At 43.0% G+C, this 16,647-nt stretch overlaps 1 protein-coding gene across 2 annotated transcripts in view; it reads left to right on the top strand.

Moving 5' to 3' along the window:
- The window catches only part of FGR (FGR proto-oncogene, Src family tyrosine kinase), a 469,300-nt gene that overhangs the window by 206,766 nt on the left and 245,887 nt on the right, over positions 1 to 16,647 (top strand). For both annotated transcript variants that reach the window (XM_069756720.1, XM_069756721.1), the window contains exons 4-5: positions 7,591 to 7,689; positions 8,934 to 9,037. In XM_069756720.1, coding sequence (XP_069612821.1) covers positions 7,591 to 7,689; positions 8,934 to 9,037 — 203 coding nt within the window. The remainder of the gene's footprint in view (positions 1 to 7,590; positions 7,690 to 8,933; positions 9,038 to 16,647) is intronic.

The raw sequence follows: 16,647 nt of genomic DNA on the forward strand, positions 1-16,647 counted from the left end.
TTTTCGCTAATCGCAGACGTCGTGTGGGTCCCCGACTTCGTGTTGGGGATCTGGTTTGGTTATCTTCTCGTCATATTCCTATGAAGGTTTCCTCTCCTAAGTTTAAACCTCGTTTTATTGGTCCGTATAGGATTTCTGAGGTTCTTAATCCTGTGTCTTTTCGTCTGACCCTTCCAGATTCTTTTTCCATACATAACGTATTCCATAGGTCATTGTTGCGGAGATACGTGGCACCTATGGTTCCATCTGTTGAGCCTCCTGCCCCGGTTTTGGTGGAGGGGGAATTGGAGTATATTGTGGAGAAGATTTTGGATTCTCGTGTTTCAAGACGGAAACTCCAGTATCTGGTTAAATGGAAGGGTTATGCTCAGGAGGATAATTCCTGGGTTTTTGCCTCTGATGTCCATGCTCCCGATCTTGTTCGTGCCTTTCATGTGGCTCATCCTGGACGGCCTGGGGGCTCTGGTGAGGGTTCGGTGACCCCTCCTCAAGGGGGGGTACTGTTGTGAATTCTGTGGCAGAGTTCACTCCTGTGGTCACAAGTGGTACTTCGGCTGATTCTCTCTGGGATCTTCCGTTTGTGGAGGAAAGTGGTACTGCAGCTTCTGAGCTTCCTCCCTCAGGTGATCTGGTGAGCTCGTTAGCTTCTTCTCTACCTAACTCCACCTGATGCTTTGATCTATGCTTCCTGTCAATGTTTCAGTGTGGGACTTGTTTTTTCCCTGGATCATTCCTGTGGCCTGCTGCTCTGCAAAGCTAAGTTTTGCTTATGTTATTTTGTTGCTATTTTTCTGTCCAGCTTGCTTTATTGGTTTTTCTCGCCTGCTGGAAGCTCTGAGACGCAGAGGGACCACCTCCGTACCGTTAGTCGGTGCGGAGGGTCTTTTTGTCCCCTCTGCGTGGTTTTTTATAGGTTTTTGTGCTGACCGCAAAGTTATCTTCCCTATCCTCGTTCTGTTCAGCTAGTCGGGCCTCACTTTGCTAAATCTGTTTCATCTCTATGTTTGTGTTTTCATCTTACTCACAGTCATTATATGTGGGGGGCTGCCTTTTCCTTTGGGGAATTTCTCTGAGGCAAGGTAGGCTTATTTTTCTATCTTCAGGATTAGCTAGTTTCTCAGGCTGTGACGAGGCGCCTAGGTTCTGGTCAGGAGCGCTCCACGGCTACCTTTAGTGTGGTTTGATAGGCTTAGGGATTGCGGTCTGCAGAGTTCCCACGTCTCAGAGCTCGTTCTATTATTTTGGGTTATTGTCAGTTCACTGTATGTGCTCTGACCTCCATGTCCATTGTGATTCTGAATTGCCTTTCATAACAGTACAGGAAGCCAAAAGTGCTAATGATTCTCAATAGAGGGAAAAAAGAAGTTCTCAGACCATTTTTTTTTCTTTGCACTGTGTTTTGTCTTTTTTTTCCCCTAGACATTTGGGTGGTTCAGGACACAGGTGTAGCAATGGACATTAAAGGTCTGTCTTCATGTGTGGATCAGCTCACGGCAAGAGTTCAAAATATTCAAGATTTTGTGGTCCAGAATTCTTTGCTTGAACCGAGAATTCCTATTCCAGATTTCTTTTTTGGAGATAGAACTAAATTTCTGAGTTTCAAAAATAATTGTAAACTATTTCTGGCTTTGAAACCTCGCTCTTCTGGTGACCCAATTCAACAGGTTAGGATCGTCATTTCTTTTTTGCGCGGCGACCCTCAGGACTGGGCGTTTTCTCTTGCGTCAGGAGATCCTGCATTGAGTAATATCGATGCGTTTTTCCTGGCGCTTGGGTTGCTGTACGATGAGCCTAATTCAGTGGATCAGGCAGAAAAAAATTTGCTGGCTCTTTGTCAGGCTCAGGATGAGATAGAGGTATATTGTCAGAAATTTAGAAAGTGGTCAGTGCTCACTCAATGGAATGAATCTGCGCTGGCAGCAATATTCAGAAAGGGTCTCTCTGAAGCCCTTAAGGATGTCATGGTGGGATTTCCTATGCCTGCTGGTTTGAATGAGTCTATGTCTTTGGCCATTCAGATCGGTCGACGCTTGCGTGAGCGTAAACCTGTGCACCATTTGGCGGTGTTACCTGAGCTTAAACCTGAGCCTATGCAGTGTGATAGGACTGTATGTGCTCTGACCTCCATGTCCATTGTGATTCTGAATTGCCTTTCATAACAACTACCCATGTAGTATATAGCAGCCAGGCAGTATATAACACAGCCCACATAGTATATAACACAGGCCACGCAGTATATAACACAGCCCACGTAGTATATAGCAGCCAGGCAGTATATAGCACAGCCCAGGTAATATATAGCACAGCCCACGTAGTCTATAGCACAGCCCATGTACTATATAACACAGTCCACGTAGTATATAACACAGCCCATGCGGTATATAACACAGCCCACGCACTATATAACATAGCCATGCAGTATATAACACTGCCCACGTAGTATATAGCAGCCAGGCAGTATACAGCACAGCCCACGTAATATATAGCACAGCCCACGTAGTATATAGCACAGCCCACATAGTATATAGCACAGCCCACGTAGTATATAGCACAGCCCACGTAGTATATAGCACAGCTCACGAAGTATATAACACAGCCCACGTAGTATATAACACAGCCCACGTAGTATATAACACAGGCCACGCAGTATATAACACAGCCCACGCAGTATAGAACACAGCCCACGTAGTATATAGCACAGCCATGTAGTATATAGCAGCCACATAGTATATAGCAGCCACATAGTATATAACACAGGCCATGCAGTATATAACACTACCCATGTAGTATATAGCAGCCAGGCAGTATATAACACAGCCCACATAGTATATAACACAGGCCACGCAGTATATAACACAGCCCACGTAGTATATAGCAGCCAGGCAGTATATAGCACAGCCCAGGTAATATATAGCACAGCCCACGTAGTCTATAGCACAGCCCATGTACTATATAACACAGTCCACGTAGTATATAACACAGCCCATGCGGTATATAACACAGCCCACGCAGCATATAACATAGCCATGCAGTATATAACACTGCCCACATAGTATATAGCAGCCAGGCAGTATACAGCACAGCCCACGTAGTATATAACACAGCCGACGTAGTATATAACACAGGCCATGCAGTATATAACACAGCCCACGCAGTATAGAGCACAGCCCACGCAGTATATAGCAATGTGGGCACCATATCCCTGTTAAAAAAAAGAATTAAAATAAAAAATAGTTATATACTTACCCTCCGTCGTCCACCGAAGCTGTCCCGACGCGCGCGCATCGGTGGACGTCGGAAGGTGAGAATAGCACAATTTTTTTTTTTTATTATTTTTAACATTATATCTTTTTAATAATGATGCTGCATAGGCAACATCAATAGTAAAAAGTTGGTCCGGGATGGGGCGACACACTGGCACTGACTGAAGGGGAGTTGGGAGGGGGCACTGACTGGAGGAGAGTAGGGAGGGACCAATTCACGGCCTGACTTAGCCTGTTGCTTAATCAGCGACGCAGGATTTCCGTTACAGACAGACAGACGGAAGTACCCCTTAGATGATTATATAGATAGATTTATATATATATATACAGTGGGGCAAAAAAGTATTTAGTCAGTCAGCAATAGTGCAAGTTCCACCACTTAAAAAGATGAGAGGCGTCTGTAATTTACATCATAGGTAGACCTCAACTATGGGAGACAAACTGAGAAAAAAAAATCCAGAAAATCACATTGTCTGTTTTTTTAACATTTTATTTGCATATTATGGTGGAAAATAAGTATTTGGTCAGAAACAAAATTTCATCTCAATACTTTGTAATATATCCTTTGTTGGCAATGACAGAGGTCAAATGTTTTCTGTAAGTCTTCACAAGGTTGCCACACACTGTTGTTGGTATGTTGGCCCATTCCTCCATGCAGATCTCCTCTAGAGCAGTGATGTTTTTGGCTTTTCGCTTGGCAACACGGACTTTCAACTCCCTCCAAAGGTTTTCTATAGGGTTGAGATCTGGAGACTGGCTAGGCCACTCCAGGACCTTGAAATGCTTCTTACGAAGCCACTCCTTCGTTGCCCTGGCGGTGTGCTTTGGATCATTGTCATGTTGAAAGACCCAGCCACGTTTCATCTTCAATGCCCTTGCTGATGGAAGGAGGTTTGCACTCAAAATCTCACGATACATGGCCCCATTCATTCTTTCATGTACCCGGATCAGTCGTCCTGGCCCCTTTGCAGAGAAACAGCCCCAAAGCATGATGTTTCCACCACCATGCTTTCCAGTAGGTATGGTGTTTGATGGATGCAACTCAGTATTCTTTTTCCTCCAAACATGACAAGTTGTGTTTCTACCAAACAGTTCCAGTTTGGTTTCATCAGACCATAGGACATTCTCCCAAAACTCCTCTGGATCATCCAAATGCTCTCTAGTAAACTTCAGACGGGCCCGGACATGTACTGGCTTAAGCAGTGGGACACGTCTGGCACTGCAGGATCTGAGTCCATGGTGGCGTAGTGTGTTACTTATGGTAGGCCTTGTTACATTGGTCCCAGCTCTCTGCAGTTCATTCACTAGGTCCCCCCGCGTGGTTCTGGGATTTTTGCTCACCGTTCTTGTGATCATTCTGACCCCACGGGGTGGGATTTTGCGTGGAGCCCCAGATCGAGGGAGATTATCAGTGGTCTTGTATGTCTTCCATTTTCTAATTATTGCTCCCACTGTTGATTTCTTCACTCCAAGATGGTTGGCTATTGCAGATTCAGTCTTCCCAGCCTGGTGCAGGGCTACAATTTTGTTTCTGGCGTCCTTTGACAGCTCTTTGGTCTTCACCGTAGTGGAGTTTGGAGTCAGACTGTTTGAGGGTGTGCACAGGTGTCTTTTTATACTGATAACAAGTTTAAACAGGTGCCATTACTACAGGTAATGAGTGGAGGAAAGAGGAGACTCTTAAAGAAGAAGTTACAGGTCTGTGAGAGCCAGAAATCTTGATTGTTTGTTTCTGACCAAATACTTATTTTCCACCATAATATGCAAAAAAAATGATAAAAAAACAGACAATGTGATTTTCTGGATTTTTTTTTCTCAGTTTGTCTCCCATAGTTGAGGTCTACCTATGATGTAAATTACAGACACCTCTTATCTTTTTAAGTGGTGGAACTTGCACTATTGCTGACTGACTAAATACTTTTTTGCCCCACTGTATACATATATATATATATATATAATTATATACTGTATATATCTAATAAAAAAATGAATACAGCATGAAAAAAAAAAGGAAAAAAGACTTTATTGCCCAATTGCGTGGTGACATTTCGGATATAATATCCTTTCTCAAGCAGTGAACACATTAGTGGTACATATATATTTATAGGGTACACATACATTTCTCATTAATAAATTTAGTTATAGACAAGCATTACAAAATATGATAATAGTTCATTCATAGTAGGTTACAATTAAAGTGCTTTCGTGCATATTTAAACCATCTTTTAATATTCATTATGTATGACTTTAATCATATTGTGCAGCGTGATTTATGATTAAAATATACTTAATAATCAATCAAGCAAATTCAGGTGTCCCATCCCTATGAAACAAGATTAAAACACACTCACATTTGTATATTTTTCCATGCACGCCAAGTCCTCAGCATCCTCATGAATTCACTGCGCATGTCTGAGATGTCTATATCAATTGCCCATAGTGCTTAGAGCTGCAAATACGCAAAGCAGCTCTGAGGATCACGGCACCATATTTGTTAAGGTAAATGGCTGTATAACTTGCACAGAAGTATATAACTACATAAAAATTACATGCACAAGGGCTATTGCATCACCATGAAGGTGATTAATATATATATATATATATATATATATATATACAGTAAAGACCAAAAGTTTGGGCACACCTTCTCATTTAAAGATTTTTCTGTGTTTTCATGACTATGAAAATTGTACATTCACACTGAAGGCATCAAAACTATGAATTAACACATGTGGAATTATATACTTAACAAAAAGTGTAAAACAACTGAAAATATGACTAATATTCTAGGTTCTTCAAAGTAGCCACCTTTGCCTTTGATAACTGCTTTACACACTCCTGGCATTCTCTTGATGAACTTCAAGAGGTAGTCACCAGAAAGGGTTTTTACTTCACAGGTGTGCTCTGTCAGGTTTAATAAGTGGGATTTCTTGCCTTATAAATGGGGTTGGGACCATCAGTTGTGTTGAGCAGAAGTCTGGTGGATACTCAGCTGATAGTCCTACTGAATAGACTGTTAGAATTTGTATTATGGCAAGAAAAAAAGCAGCTAAGTAAAGAAAAATTAGTGGCCATCATTACTTTAAGAAATGAAGGTCAGTCAGTCCGAAAAATTGGAAAAACTTTGAAAGTGTCTCCAAGTGCAGTTGCAAAAACCATCAAACACTACAAAGAAATTGGCTCACATGAGGACCGCCCCAGGAAAGGAAGACCAAGAGTCACCTCTGCTTCTGAGGATAAGTTTATCCGAGTCACCAGTCTCAGAAATCGCATTTTAACAGCAGCTCAGATTGGAGACCAGGTCAATGCCACACAGAGTTCTAGCAGCAGACACATCTCTACAACAACTGTTAGGAGGAGACTTTGTGCAGCAGGCCTTCATGGTAAAATAGCTGCTAGGAAACCACTGCTAAGGACAGGCAACAAGCAGAAGAGACTTGTTTTGGCTAAAGAACACAAGGAATGGACATTAGACCAGTGGAAATCTGTGCTTTGGTCTGATGAGTCCAAATTTGAGATCTTTGGTTCCAACCACCGTGTCTTTGTACGACGCAGAAAAGATGAACAGATGGACTCTACGTGCCTGGTTCCCACCGTGAAGCATGGAGGAGGCGGTGTGATGGTGTGGGGGTGCTTTGCTGGTGACACTGTTGTGGATTTATTCAAAATTGAAGGCATACTGAACCTGCATGACTACCACAGCATCTTGTAGCGGCATGCTATTCCATCCGATTTGCATTTAGTTGGATCATCATTTATTTTTCAACAGGACAATGACCCCAAACACACCTCCAGGCTGTGTAAGGACTATTTGACCAAGATGGAGAGTGATGGGTTGCTACGCCAGATGACCTGGCCTCCAAAGTCACCAGACCTGAACCCAATCGAGATAGTTTGGGGTGAGCTGGACGGCAGAGTGAAGGCAAAAGAGCCAACAAGTGCTAAGCATCTCTGGGAACTCCTTCAAGATTGTTGGAAGACCATTTCCGGTGACTACCTCTTGAAGCTCATCAAGAGAATGCCAAGAGTGTGCAAAGCAGTCATCAAAGCAAAAGGTGGCTACTTTGAAGAACCTAGAATATAAGACATATTTTCAGTTGTTTACCACTTTTTTGTTAAGTATATAATTCCACGTGTTAATTCATAGTTTTGATGTCTTCAGTTTGAATGTACAATTTTCATAGTCATGAAAATACAGAAAAATCTTTAAATGAGAAGGTGTGTCCAAACTTTTGGTCTGTACTGTATGTGTATATATTGTATTTAAGTTACTTATGTTAGTAAACTATAGCTGTTTCATTACTGTATATCTTTTGTATCTTCAAAGTGAGGGTGACTGGTGGGAAGCACGATCACTGCGTTCTGGAGAAGCAGGATACATCCCCAGTAACTATGTGGCTCCCATAGATTCAATTCAAGCAAAAGAGTGAGTATAGTAGAAGTGTAAAGTACACAGTAGGCTGTGAATAATAGAACCCTGACTCTCTTGTGAGGTTTCTACAGGGCAATGATTATTTTGCCTATTTCATTAACCCCTTACCTCTGCTGCCATTTTGCATTTTTCTGTTTACATTTTTACACCCCCTTCTTCTAATAGCCGTAACTTTTTTATTGCCAGGGCCGTGGGGTACACAGTATCGGGTCCGGTCGCAATTAAAGGGGTGGTCACGGTGGCAGCGACCCGGAACGTGGCCCTGGGCGCTCAAGTAAAATGGGAAATGGTCTTTTAGAGGAGTTGTGATAAAGTTTGTGTTCGTGATGCCACCTGTGGTTCTCGGTCAGAGGGGACGGACGCTGCTTAAAGGGGTCCTCTGGAATGATGTTACTGCAGCAAAGATGGTAACGCTTCCGACAGGTGAATCGGTGTCCCGAGGGCTCCCAATGTGCTGAGCAGGGATGGTGTATGCCTGCAAATAAATGGAGGACACAAAGTTGTAACGTCTTTACCTGGTTTACTGGTTGTAAGCAGCCGCAGTCCAGGGTACCAGCAACAGGTGGTGATATGGTCCTGCCGACCTGGAGGCAAAGGTAGATCCCTCTCCCAGGTGAGGTCCGTAAGCCTTCCAACTCACGCTCATATGCAAGGTCCCTCCTGCCTGTCCCTTCTGCACAAAGTCCTCTCTCTCCTGTCCAGGGACAGTTACCTGTATGGTGGGCAGTGTGAGCCTTTTTATAGGGTCTCTGTCACGACCCGGGCTCTCAGTGTACTGCTGCACCTTCAGGTATGGGTGCGGGCAAATTACATAAAGTCCTATGCCCTCTGTTTCTGCTGTGTGACCTGGAGTACAACACAGCCTTGGGCTCCCGTTGCCCTGTTCCTGCGCTTCGGCTCAGAGGGTGCTCAGTCACGTTTTCCCTCCAAGCCCTTTCCTGCTCCCGTGCTTATTCGCTCAGATGCTCACTACAATTCAACCCTTCAGGTTATCTTTCTTTCTTGGAGCTGCAACTCACACGTGGCAGCATGGCCCCAGTGTCTGCTCTCACTCCTCTCTCTTCCTCTGATGTTTTTTTTTTTCAATCTTACTGTGGAGATTATAGCTTACACGGAAACACCATCATTTGGTGCATTCTCAATTTGTATAAAGGCTATTTTTTTGCTTTCTGTCAGTCATTCTGTGTCTACAGGGAGTGTAATAGATTTAATTATTTTAACTATCTCCATTCCCATAGGTGGTTCTTTGGTAAACTTGGAAGAAAGGATGCAGAGAGGCAATTGTTGAGTGAAGGCAATACTCAAGGAAGTTTCCTGATCAGAGAAAGTGAAACTACAAAGGGTGAGCGACAATCCTAAAAATATGGGTGGTAGCGGATCATGGTTTAGGAAGGCCGGGAATAAATAAACACACTTGAATATGTCATCTACATCCTATGTAGTATAAAAGAGAAATACATAGATAACCAATTCCACTGTGTATCCTATTGGAATTAAAACCTATAACATGATGCACAATGCATGTCAAAGAAACAATATAAATTCTATTAATTAAATCACAAAATAGCAATAATTTCAAAAATTGAAAAAAAAACTCAGCAAGGTAGAGGATAAAATGCACAGGAAGTGCAAAATTTGAATTTTGCCAGTGAAAACCTATCACGGTGTACTACACATGATTTTTCATCAAATATTTGATCTTGTTTATAAGTTTGAAAGCATTTGGCACTTTACCTTATCTTTTATGAATTTGGACAGTTAATGATGTTGTACAATTCGGACCTTTTTTTTACTGAAGTTACAATATTTATTGTTATTTGGACATTATATACCCCTATTCATTTTCTTTCCAGTCTTATCTGTAAATTCATGTTGATAATCATTGGGTTTGGACTGATCTTGGTTTACCATCTCAGGTTTAATCATTAGATAAATATAATTCTTGGATTTTACCATTACTATTGTACTTACCTGACTTAATCATCCATCGTATTATTATTTCATGCATACATATGTGTGTAGATCACTTTTTCTTATTTTTTGTAAACCCACTTCCTGTGCATTTTATCCTTTATCTGGTTGAGTTTTTTCACTTTTTTCAATTTTTTTAATCTTTGCTATTTCGTGATTTAATTAATAAAATTTATATTGTTTCTTTGACATGCGTTGTGCATCATGTTATAGATTTTATATCCTATGTAGGCCATGGATGTAATCCTGTATGACACCAATGAACAAAGATATTAGAAATTTTATTTTAAGTTAAGTCACATGATCCTTGTTTTAGGAAGAGTAAAAATACAGGGAAGGGTGCTCCTTAGTGTAATATTGCAAGTGATGAGAACAAAATAATTATAGAGGATGTCCTCTTATGTATTGGAGTTGCACTGTGCATACAATCATTATAGTTTGTCACAAGTATAGATCTCCACGTCCACTCAACACTCCTGCAGAAGGAATCCCAGTTTCATATCGGGAGGATGGGGAAGAGAACAGATACATAGGTTCAACCAACATCAACGGAATGGTTCTGCAATCTGAGTGTGGTGTTTGTCTGGAGGATTAAACCTTAATGAGCCAGGTGACGTGAGTATATAGAACTTGATGCTTTATTAGGATAAACCTGCAACGCGTTTCGATCCTAAACACAGGAATCTTTCTCAGGCATAAAATTTCATCTGTTCCATTTTAAATATGTCACCCCTGTGAGGGAAGACTGGTATAGAGAAACTGAGTCTGATGGGAGCAGATAGTGTTTCTCAGTAACTGACTTTAATTCCTGATTAGCTGCATTGCCTTGGCAAATTGAAAGAAGGAAAGCAGCAGCAGAGGACAGGGCTGACTGGCTGAGTAGGCTGAAGAAAAAGGGAGGAGGGTCAGTACCAGAGCACATGAGGATTGTTAGCCATTTCTGAGAGAAGACAGCAGTGATCCGGGAGGAGAGCACAGTGTACGGACTGGTAATTCTGCAGCTCAATGCGAGAGGACAGAGAGCCTTGGCGCTGCACTGCAACTACAGACCAGTCAGGTTGTATGGGGTTGCACATGTCCTCCTGGCTTTGCATCAAATAGAAGAACTCTGCCTTGTATTCCTAAGCAACTGAATCCTGAAGCTCCAGGTTGGAAACCTGTGTGACTGCAGAACTGCCACATCAAGAAGTGAGTAGCTTGCTGGAACTTGTGGTTCCACTGGGGACAATTATATAAATGCTGTCTATAAGGAAGCAGCATTGTTGCGACATGTGGTTCAACACACTTGGAGTTATAATAGAATCAGCCGTGGAGGGGATCGTGTTCCTATGGCATTACATGCACCAACGGACTATGCCAGCGCACCATCAACTGCAGAAACCGGGCCCCAATATTGAACTGTGTTGTTTCCATTGCTGCAGCCATTTACAGTTTAAACAGTATTAATTAGGAGTGTGCTTGTTACGATTTAAAGTGGAAACGTCATTCCTAACATCCATGCAAACTGCAAAGCTCTATATTGCATTTGTATTTGCAGATTGTGTAATACTATTTGTTTTATTGTTACTTGCCATCCCCCTTACTATATTCACCATTTGTCGGCTTTACAAATAAACCTATTAATTGTTCCAACCTCATCTCTTGTGAGTGTATAAGAAGTGTGGACAGGGGTTTCCCAAGTAGACTCCTGGCACAAGAGGAAGACCCTGTGGCATCTCATATAGCTCCCAGCAAGATTCCGGTGGAGCCACGCACCATATTGATTTGAGAACTACCAAACACCCTGCACATGGAGGTGGCTTAAAGGGACTCTGTCACCCCAAAAATCGTATCTGAGCTAAGCCCCCGGCAACAGGGGCTTATCTACAGCATTCTGGAAAGGTCAGAGAGGCACGGCACCTGCACACTGCAGTACTTTGCTCTGTCCTCAACCGGGCAGACAAAGTACACCTGCGCTGGAGCCGCTGCAAGAAGACAAGAAGAGGACGTCATCGAATGAAGATGGGAGGCGCTGGACCCGGATCCCGATGCCCATCGGACCTGGGTGAGTATAATATAACCTTTATTTCTCAACTTTCAGGTTACATCGGGGGCTTATCTACAGCATTACAGAATGCTATAAATAAGCCCCTGATGCCGGTGGGTGTAGCTCAGATATGATTTTTGGTGTGACAGAGCTCCTTTAGAGGGGTGTTAAAGTGGTGCTACTGCTGAGAACGATTAACACAGGTACATTCATTATGGAAACTTTAACTGAAGCACAAGTGTGCATATGGTGTGGGGAGATGATCATCTCAGCGGAAAGCAGTTTTGCAGTATGTGATGAACTCATTGATGTAACTGATGAAGAGCAGTTACAAAGGACATGTATCTGTCACACGATGGTTTCCAGAGACTATCGCTGGGGTGGAGATAGAGTTACCAACATAGCCCTAATCTATCCAGAAGCGGACGAAAAGTGGGGAACAGTACCTGTTATAGTGGGGATGAATGCGTACCTTTTCCGTATTCTGGCTCAGTGGCATTGAGAAGTTGAAGGTGATAGATATTCGCAGACTCTCATAGTTTATCCTGTATGTATGCTTGCTTATAAGAAGAAAGCGGAATATGTAAGGAGGGAACTACATTCAAAACATTTTGACCCCTGTTTGAAGGTAGTGACTTGAAGAAGGAGGAAAAGCTGTCCATGATAAGTGGTATGATGAAGTGTGCCAGGGCCTTCTCATTGTGCGATTGGGATCTTGGCCTCATAAAAGGTGTGGACCACCACATTCGGCTGACTAATGAAAAGCTGTTTCAAGAGAGATCCAGAAGGTTGGCTCCCGCACATGGGGTTTACATCAGACAACACTTATGGGGCTTACTGGACACTTGAGTCATCATAGCGTCAAATAGTTTGTACACATCTCACATTGTGGTTGCTCAGAATCAAAATGGGGCTATCAGGATGTGTGTGGATTATCCCACTCTGGACAAGTGCACAGTACCTGATCAGTATACTGTGCCTAGGATTGATGAAGCCATAGATTGCCTGCAGGGCAGCCAGTGGTTTTCTGTGTTATATCTCTGGAGTGCATACTACCAGATACCCATGACCAAGGAAGATCATGAGAAGACCACTTTCATTTGTCCTATCGGGCTCTACCAATTAAAGAGGATGCCTCAAGGAGGAACGGGTGCCCCAATTACCTTCCAGATGTAATGCCAGAAATGAACTTTCGTAAGGTCCTGGTCTACAAAGATAATCTGATTGTATTCAGGTACACTTTGGAAGAGCACAACCAGAGGTTATTCAAGGTGTTGGAGTAACTAGAAGAAGCTGGACTAAAATTATCCCTTGACAAGTGCCAGTTCTGCCAAAAGGCTGTGAAGTATGTACGACATAATGTCAGCCAGGAAGGGATCTTTACAGACCCGGCCAAAGTAGAAGCTGTGGTTGAGTGGCCCAAAATCACCAAATTGAGAAAGCTCGGATCTTTTCTCTCTTCTAGGAATCTGCGGGTACTACTGAAGATTTGTACTATAGGATTCCAAGATAGTGAAACCTTTAACTACTCTTACCCAAGGGTATCCCCCTCCACAAGGGACAGCTCACTCCAAAAACCATGCAACAAAAGCTTATTTCAAGGTAAATGAGCAATTCGGAGAGAGATTGACACCAGCGCGGCATGAGGCCTTGGAGAAACTTCTTAACACAGAAACCAGTGTTGGCCTATGCGGGCCCCAAGAAACCATATGTACTTCATGTGAATGCTTTCTTCTTGTATCAAGAGCATAATAGGGTCCTGTGACCAGTCTGCTACATCAGTCGAGAATTGACTCTGCATGAGCTCAATTACCCAGCACACAACCTTGAGTTCCTAGCATTGAAGTGCGCTGTGGTGGACAAGCTACACGGCTACCTGTATGGGGTGCATTTTGAAGTCCACACAGACAACCATCCGCTGACCTATGTGAGGACAACAGTAAAGCTTGATGCAACTGGTCATTGATGGCTCGCTGCACTAGTTGTATATGAGTTCAGCCTGAAGCATCGACCTCGTGCCTACAATATTGCTGCAGATGCTTTGTCCCACCTGCCAAGGCAGATGTTGAAAATGGAAAAAGAAGATGCTTGGATTAAAGTCCCGACCCCAGAGGTGAAAACTATGTCTCATCAACACCAAGGGAAGACTGTTAGATCTGGCAGCTGTGCTACCCTCTTAAGAGTTCCAAAAGAAGCTCCTCCACCTTCGTTCTGTCAGTTGCCTAAGACCCAACAGGAAGATCCTTCTGTGTAGGTTGTGGGATGTTGTGTGAAAGGGGGCCAAATGCCTGAGAGGAATGCATTGAGGATCAAAGAATCTGTCTTACTGACCCAACAGTTAGAGTCTCTTGTTGTGAAAAATGGATTGCTGTTTCAAGAGTTTGAGCATTAGAACATGGAAGTTCGTAAGCAGCTGGTGTTTCCAACTCGATTTCAGAAGATGGTCATGAAGGTGCTGAATGACGACAATGGGCACCTGGATGTTGAGAAGACTATTAGTCTCATAGCAGATCGGTTTTACTGGCCAAGGAAGGAAACTGACGTTGAGAGTTACTTTAATTTTTGTGCATGGTGTGTCCTGAGGAAAACATTGCCTTCTCGGTCCGCACCCTTTGTCAACATTACCAGTGATAGCCCCCTTGACCTAGTGTGTAATGACTTCATTTCAATTGAGCCTGACTAGGGCAATATCAGCATTTTAGTGGTCACTGATCATTTAATCATAGAAGTTCAATTATAGAGTCACTGCACACATACTATTGAAATTTTTTTGCTTTAGTTGAATGTTTATTGATCAAACGGTGAAGTGTATAGCAACAGCTGATGTTTCAGCCAGAACATGGCCTTTTTCACATAGTCGCCTATTTCCTTTATTTCAATGGGGGATCACCGATTGGGTAAAATCAATGCTTATGCAAAGTAAAAGATAGCGCAATGTCCCGTTTAGCTTCAGCTAGCTGTTCAATGTGTGCATTGGTTTCCCAGGAAATTCTTGTCCTGGTATTTTGTCCAAGAGTCATTGGTGGCGCAATGTAGGATGCAGGTACAGCATCATAGAATCATAGAATGTTAGAGTTGGAAGGGACCTCAAGGATCATGGTGTCCAGCGCCCTGCTCAATGCATGATTCACTAATCCATCTCAAACAGATGTCTGTCCAGTCTCTGTTTGAACACTACCATTGAAGGAGAACTCACCTCCTCTTGCGACAGCCTGTTCCACTCACTGATGACCCCCACTGTCAAAAAGTTTTTTCTATTATCTAATCTGTATCTTCTCCCTTTCAGTTTCATTCCATTGCTTCTTGTGTTTCCATGTGCAAATGAGACTAAGAATGATCCCTCTAAACTGTAATATCCCTTCAGATATTTGTAGACCGCTATTACATCTACTCGTAGCCTTCTTTTTTGTAAGCTAAACATTCCCAGATCATTTAACCATTCCTCGTAGGACATACTTTGCAGTTTGCTCACCATCCTGTTAGCTCTTCTCTGAACATGCTCCAGTTTTTCAATGTCTTTTTTAAAATGTGGTGCTCAAAATTGGACACAGTATTCCAGATATGGCATGATGAAGGGGGAGTACAGAGGGATAATTACTTCATGTGATCTAGACTCTACATCCTAGAACTGCGATTGACCTTTTTGCTGCTGTATCACACTGTTGACCCATGTATAGTATGTGATTTAGTATACCCAAGTATTTTTCACACGTGATGATGCTTAGTTCTATTCCTCCCATTCTGTAGATGTAATTTTTGTTTTTCTTGCCAAGATGTAGAATCTTGCATTTCTCCCTGTTAAATACCATTCTATTAGTCGCGGCCTATTGTTCAAGTTTATCTAGATCCTTCTGAATCTTGTATTTTCCTGGCAAAAGAGGAAGACCTTCCTACATCCTACTGCAGATACCAGCGAGATTCAGGTGGAGCACTATGCCAGTTTAAGATGAGAACTACCAAACACCCAGCCCACAGAGGCAGCTTAAAGGGGTGTTACAAATATAAACCAAATAATCCTTGATATGTGTCTCATGGCATTTACCACAATTCAGGGATTATTTTGTTTATATTTAAAATCAAGCAGATGTATTTTTATGCCTGAGGAAGGTTGTTGAGTTTGGAATCAAAACTTGTTGCAGTTTTATCCTAATAAAGCATCAAGTTCTTTATACCTTGTGTCAGGAAATAGGAAGAAGTTCTGACTACTTCAATTACACATACAGAGCAGAGAGGGAACCATGAGCACCCCTTGTTGTACCTGAGCTGTAAGCTTCTGCCGAGGGAAGAGGCCTACTCCACCATTAAGAAGGAGTGCCTGGCCATAGTCTGGGCCTGCACCATTTGCATCCCAACCTGTACGGTCGCACCTTCACTGTGGTGACCGACCACAACCCTCTGCGCTGGCTTCAAGCCATGTGTAAAACTAATGTAAGGGTGCTACGCTGGAGCCTTGCCTTCCAGCAGTATGACTTTACAGTCAAACACAAAACAGGCAGGGAGCATGGCAATGCAGATGGGTTGTCCCGCCGGAGCAAACCTACCAAGGTGTGCATAGAGGAGTACCGCAAGAGTCTGCCTCCATAGCACAGGGGAGGTGTCAGGAAATAGGAAGAAGCTCTGACTACTTCAATTACACATACAGTGCTCTCAGCTGCAGTTTCCTCTGCCTGCCATCACAAGGCTGGAATTCTAAGCCACTCTTTCTCCCTCTGCCTGTGTGTAATCCCATACTTCTTGCCTCCTCTCTCAGGAATTTATATGGCTGTGTGCTATGACAGACAAGGCTCCCTACACTCCTCATTCCCCCCCCTTCATCCTGGGGCCACACGTTGATGCAGTGGTTCGCACTGCAGCCTTGCAGCGCTGGAGTCCTGAGTTCAAACCCCACCAAAGACAACATCTGCAAAGAGTTTGTATGTTCTCTCTGTCTTTGCTTGGGTTTCCTCTGGGTACTC

Source organism: Ranitomeya imitator, chromosome 3 (assembly GCF_032444005.1).
Source record: "Ranitomeya imitator isolate aRanImi1 chromosome 3, aRanImi1.pri, whole genome shotgun sequence".
NCBI lineage: Eukaryota > Metazoa > Chordata > Amphibia > Anura > Dendrobatidae > Ranitomeya > Ranitomeya imitator.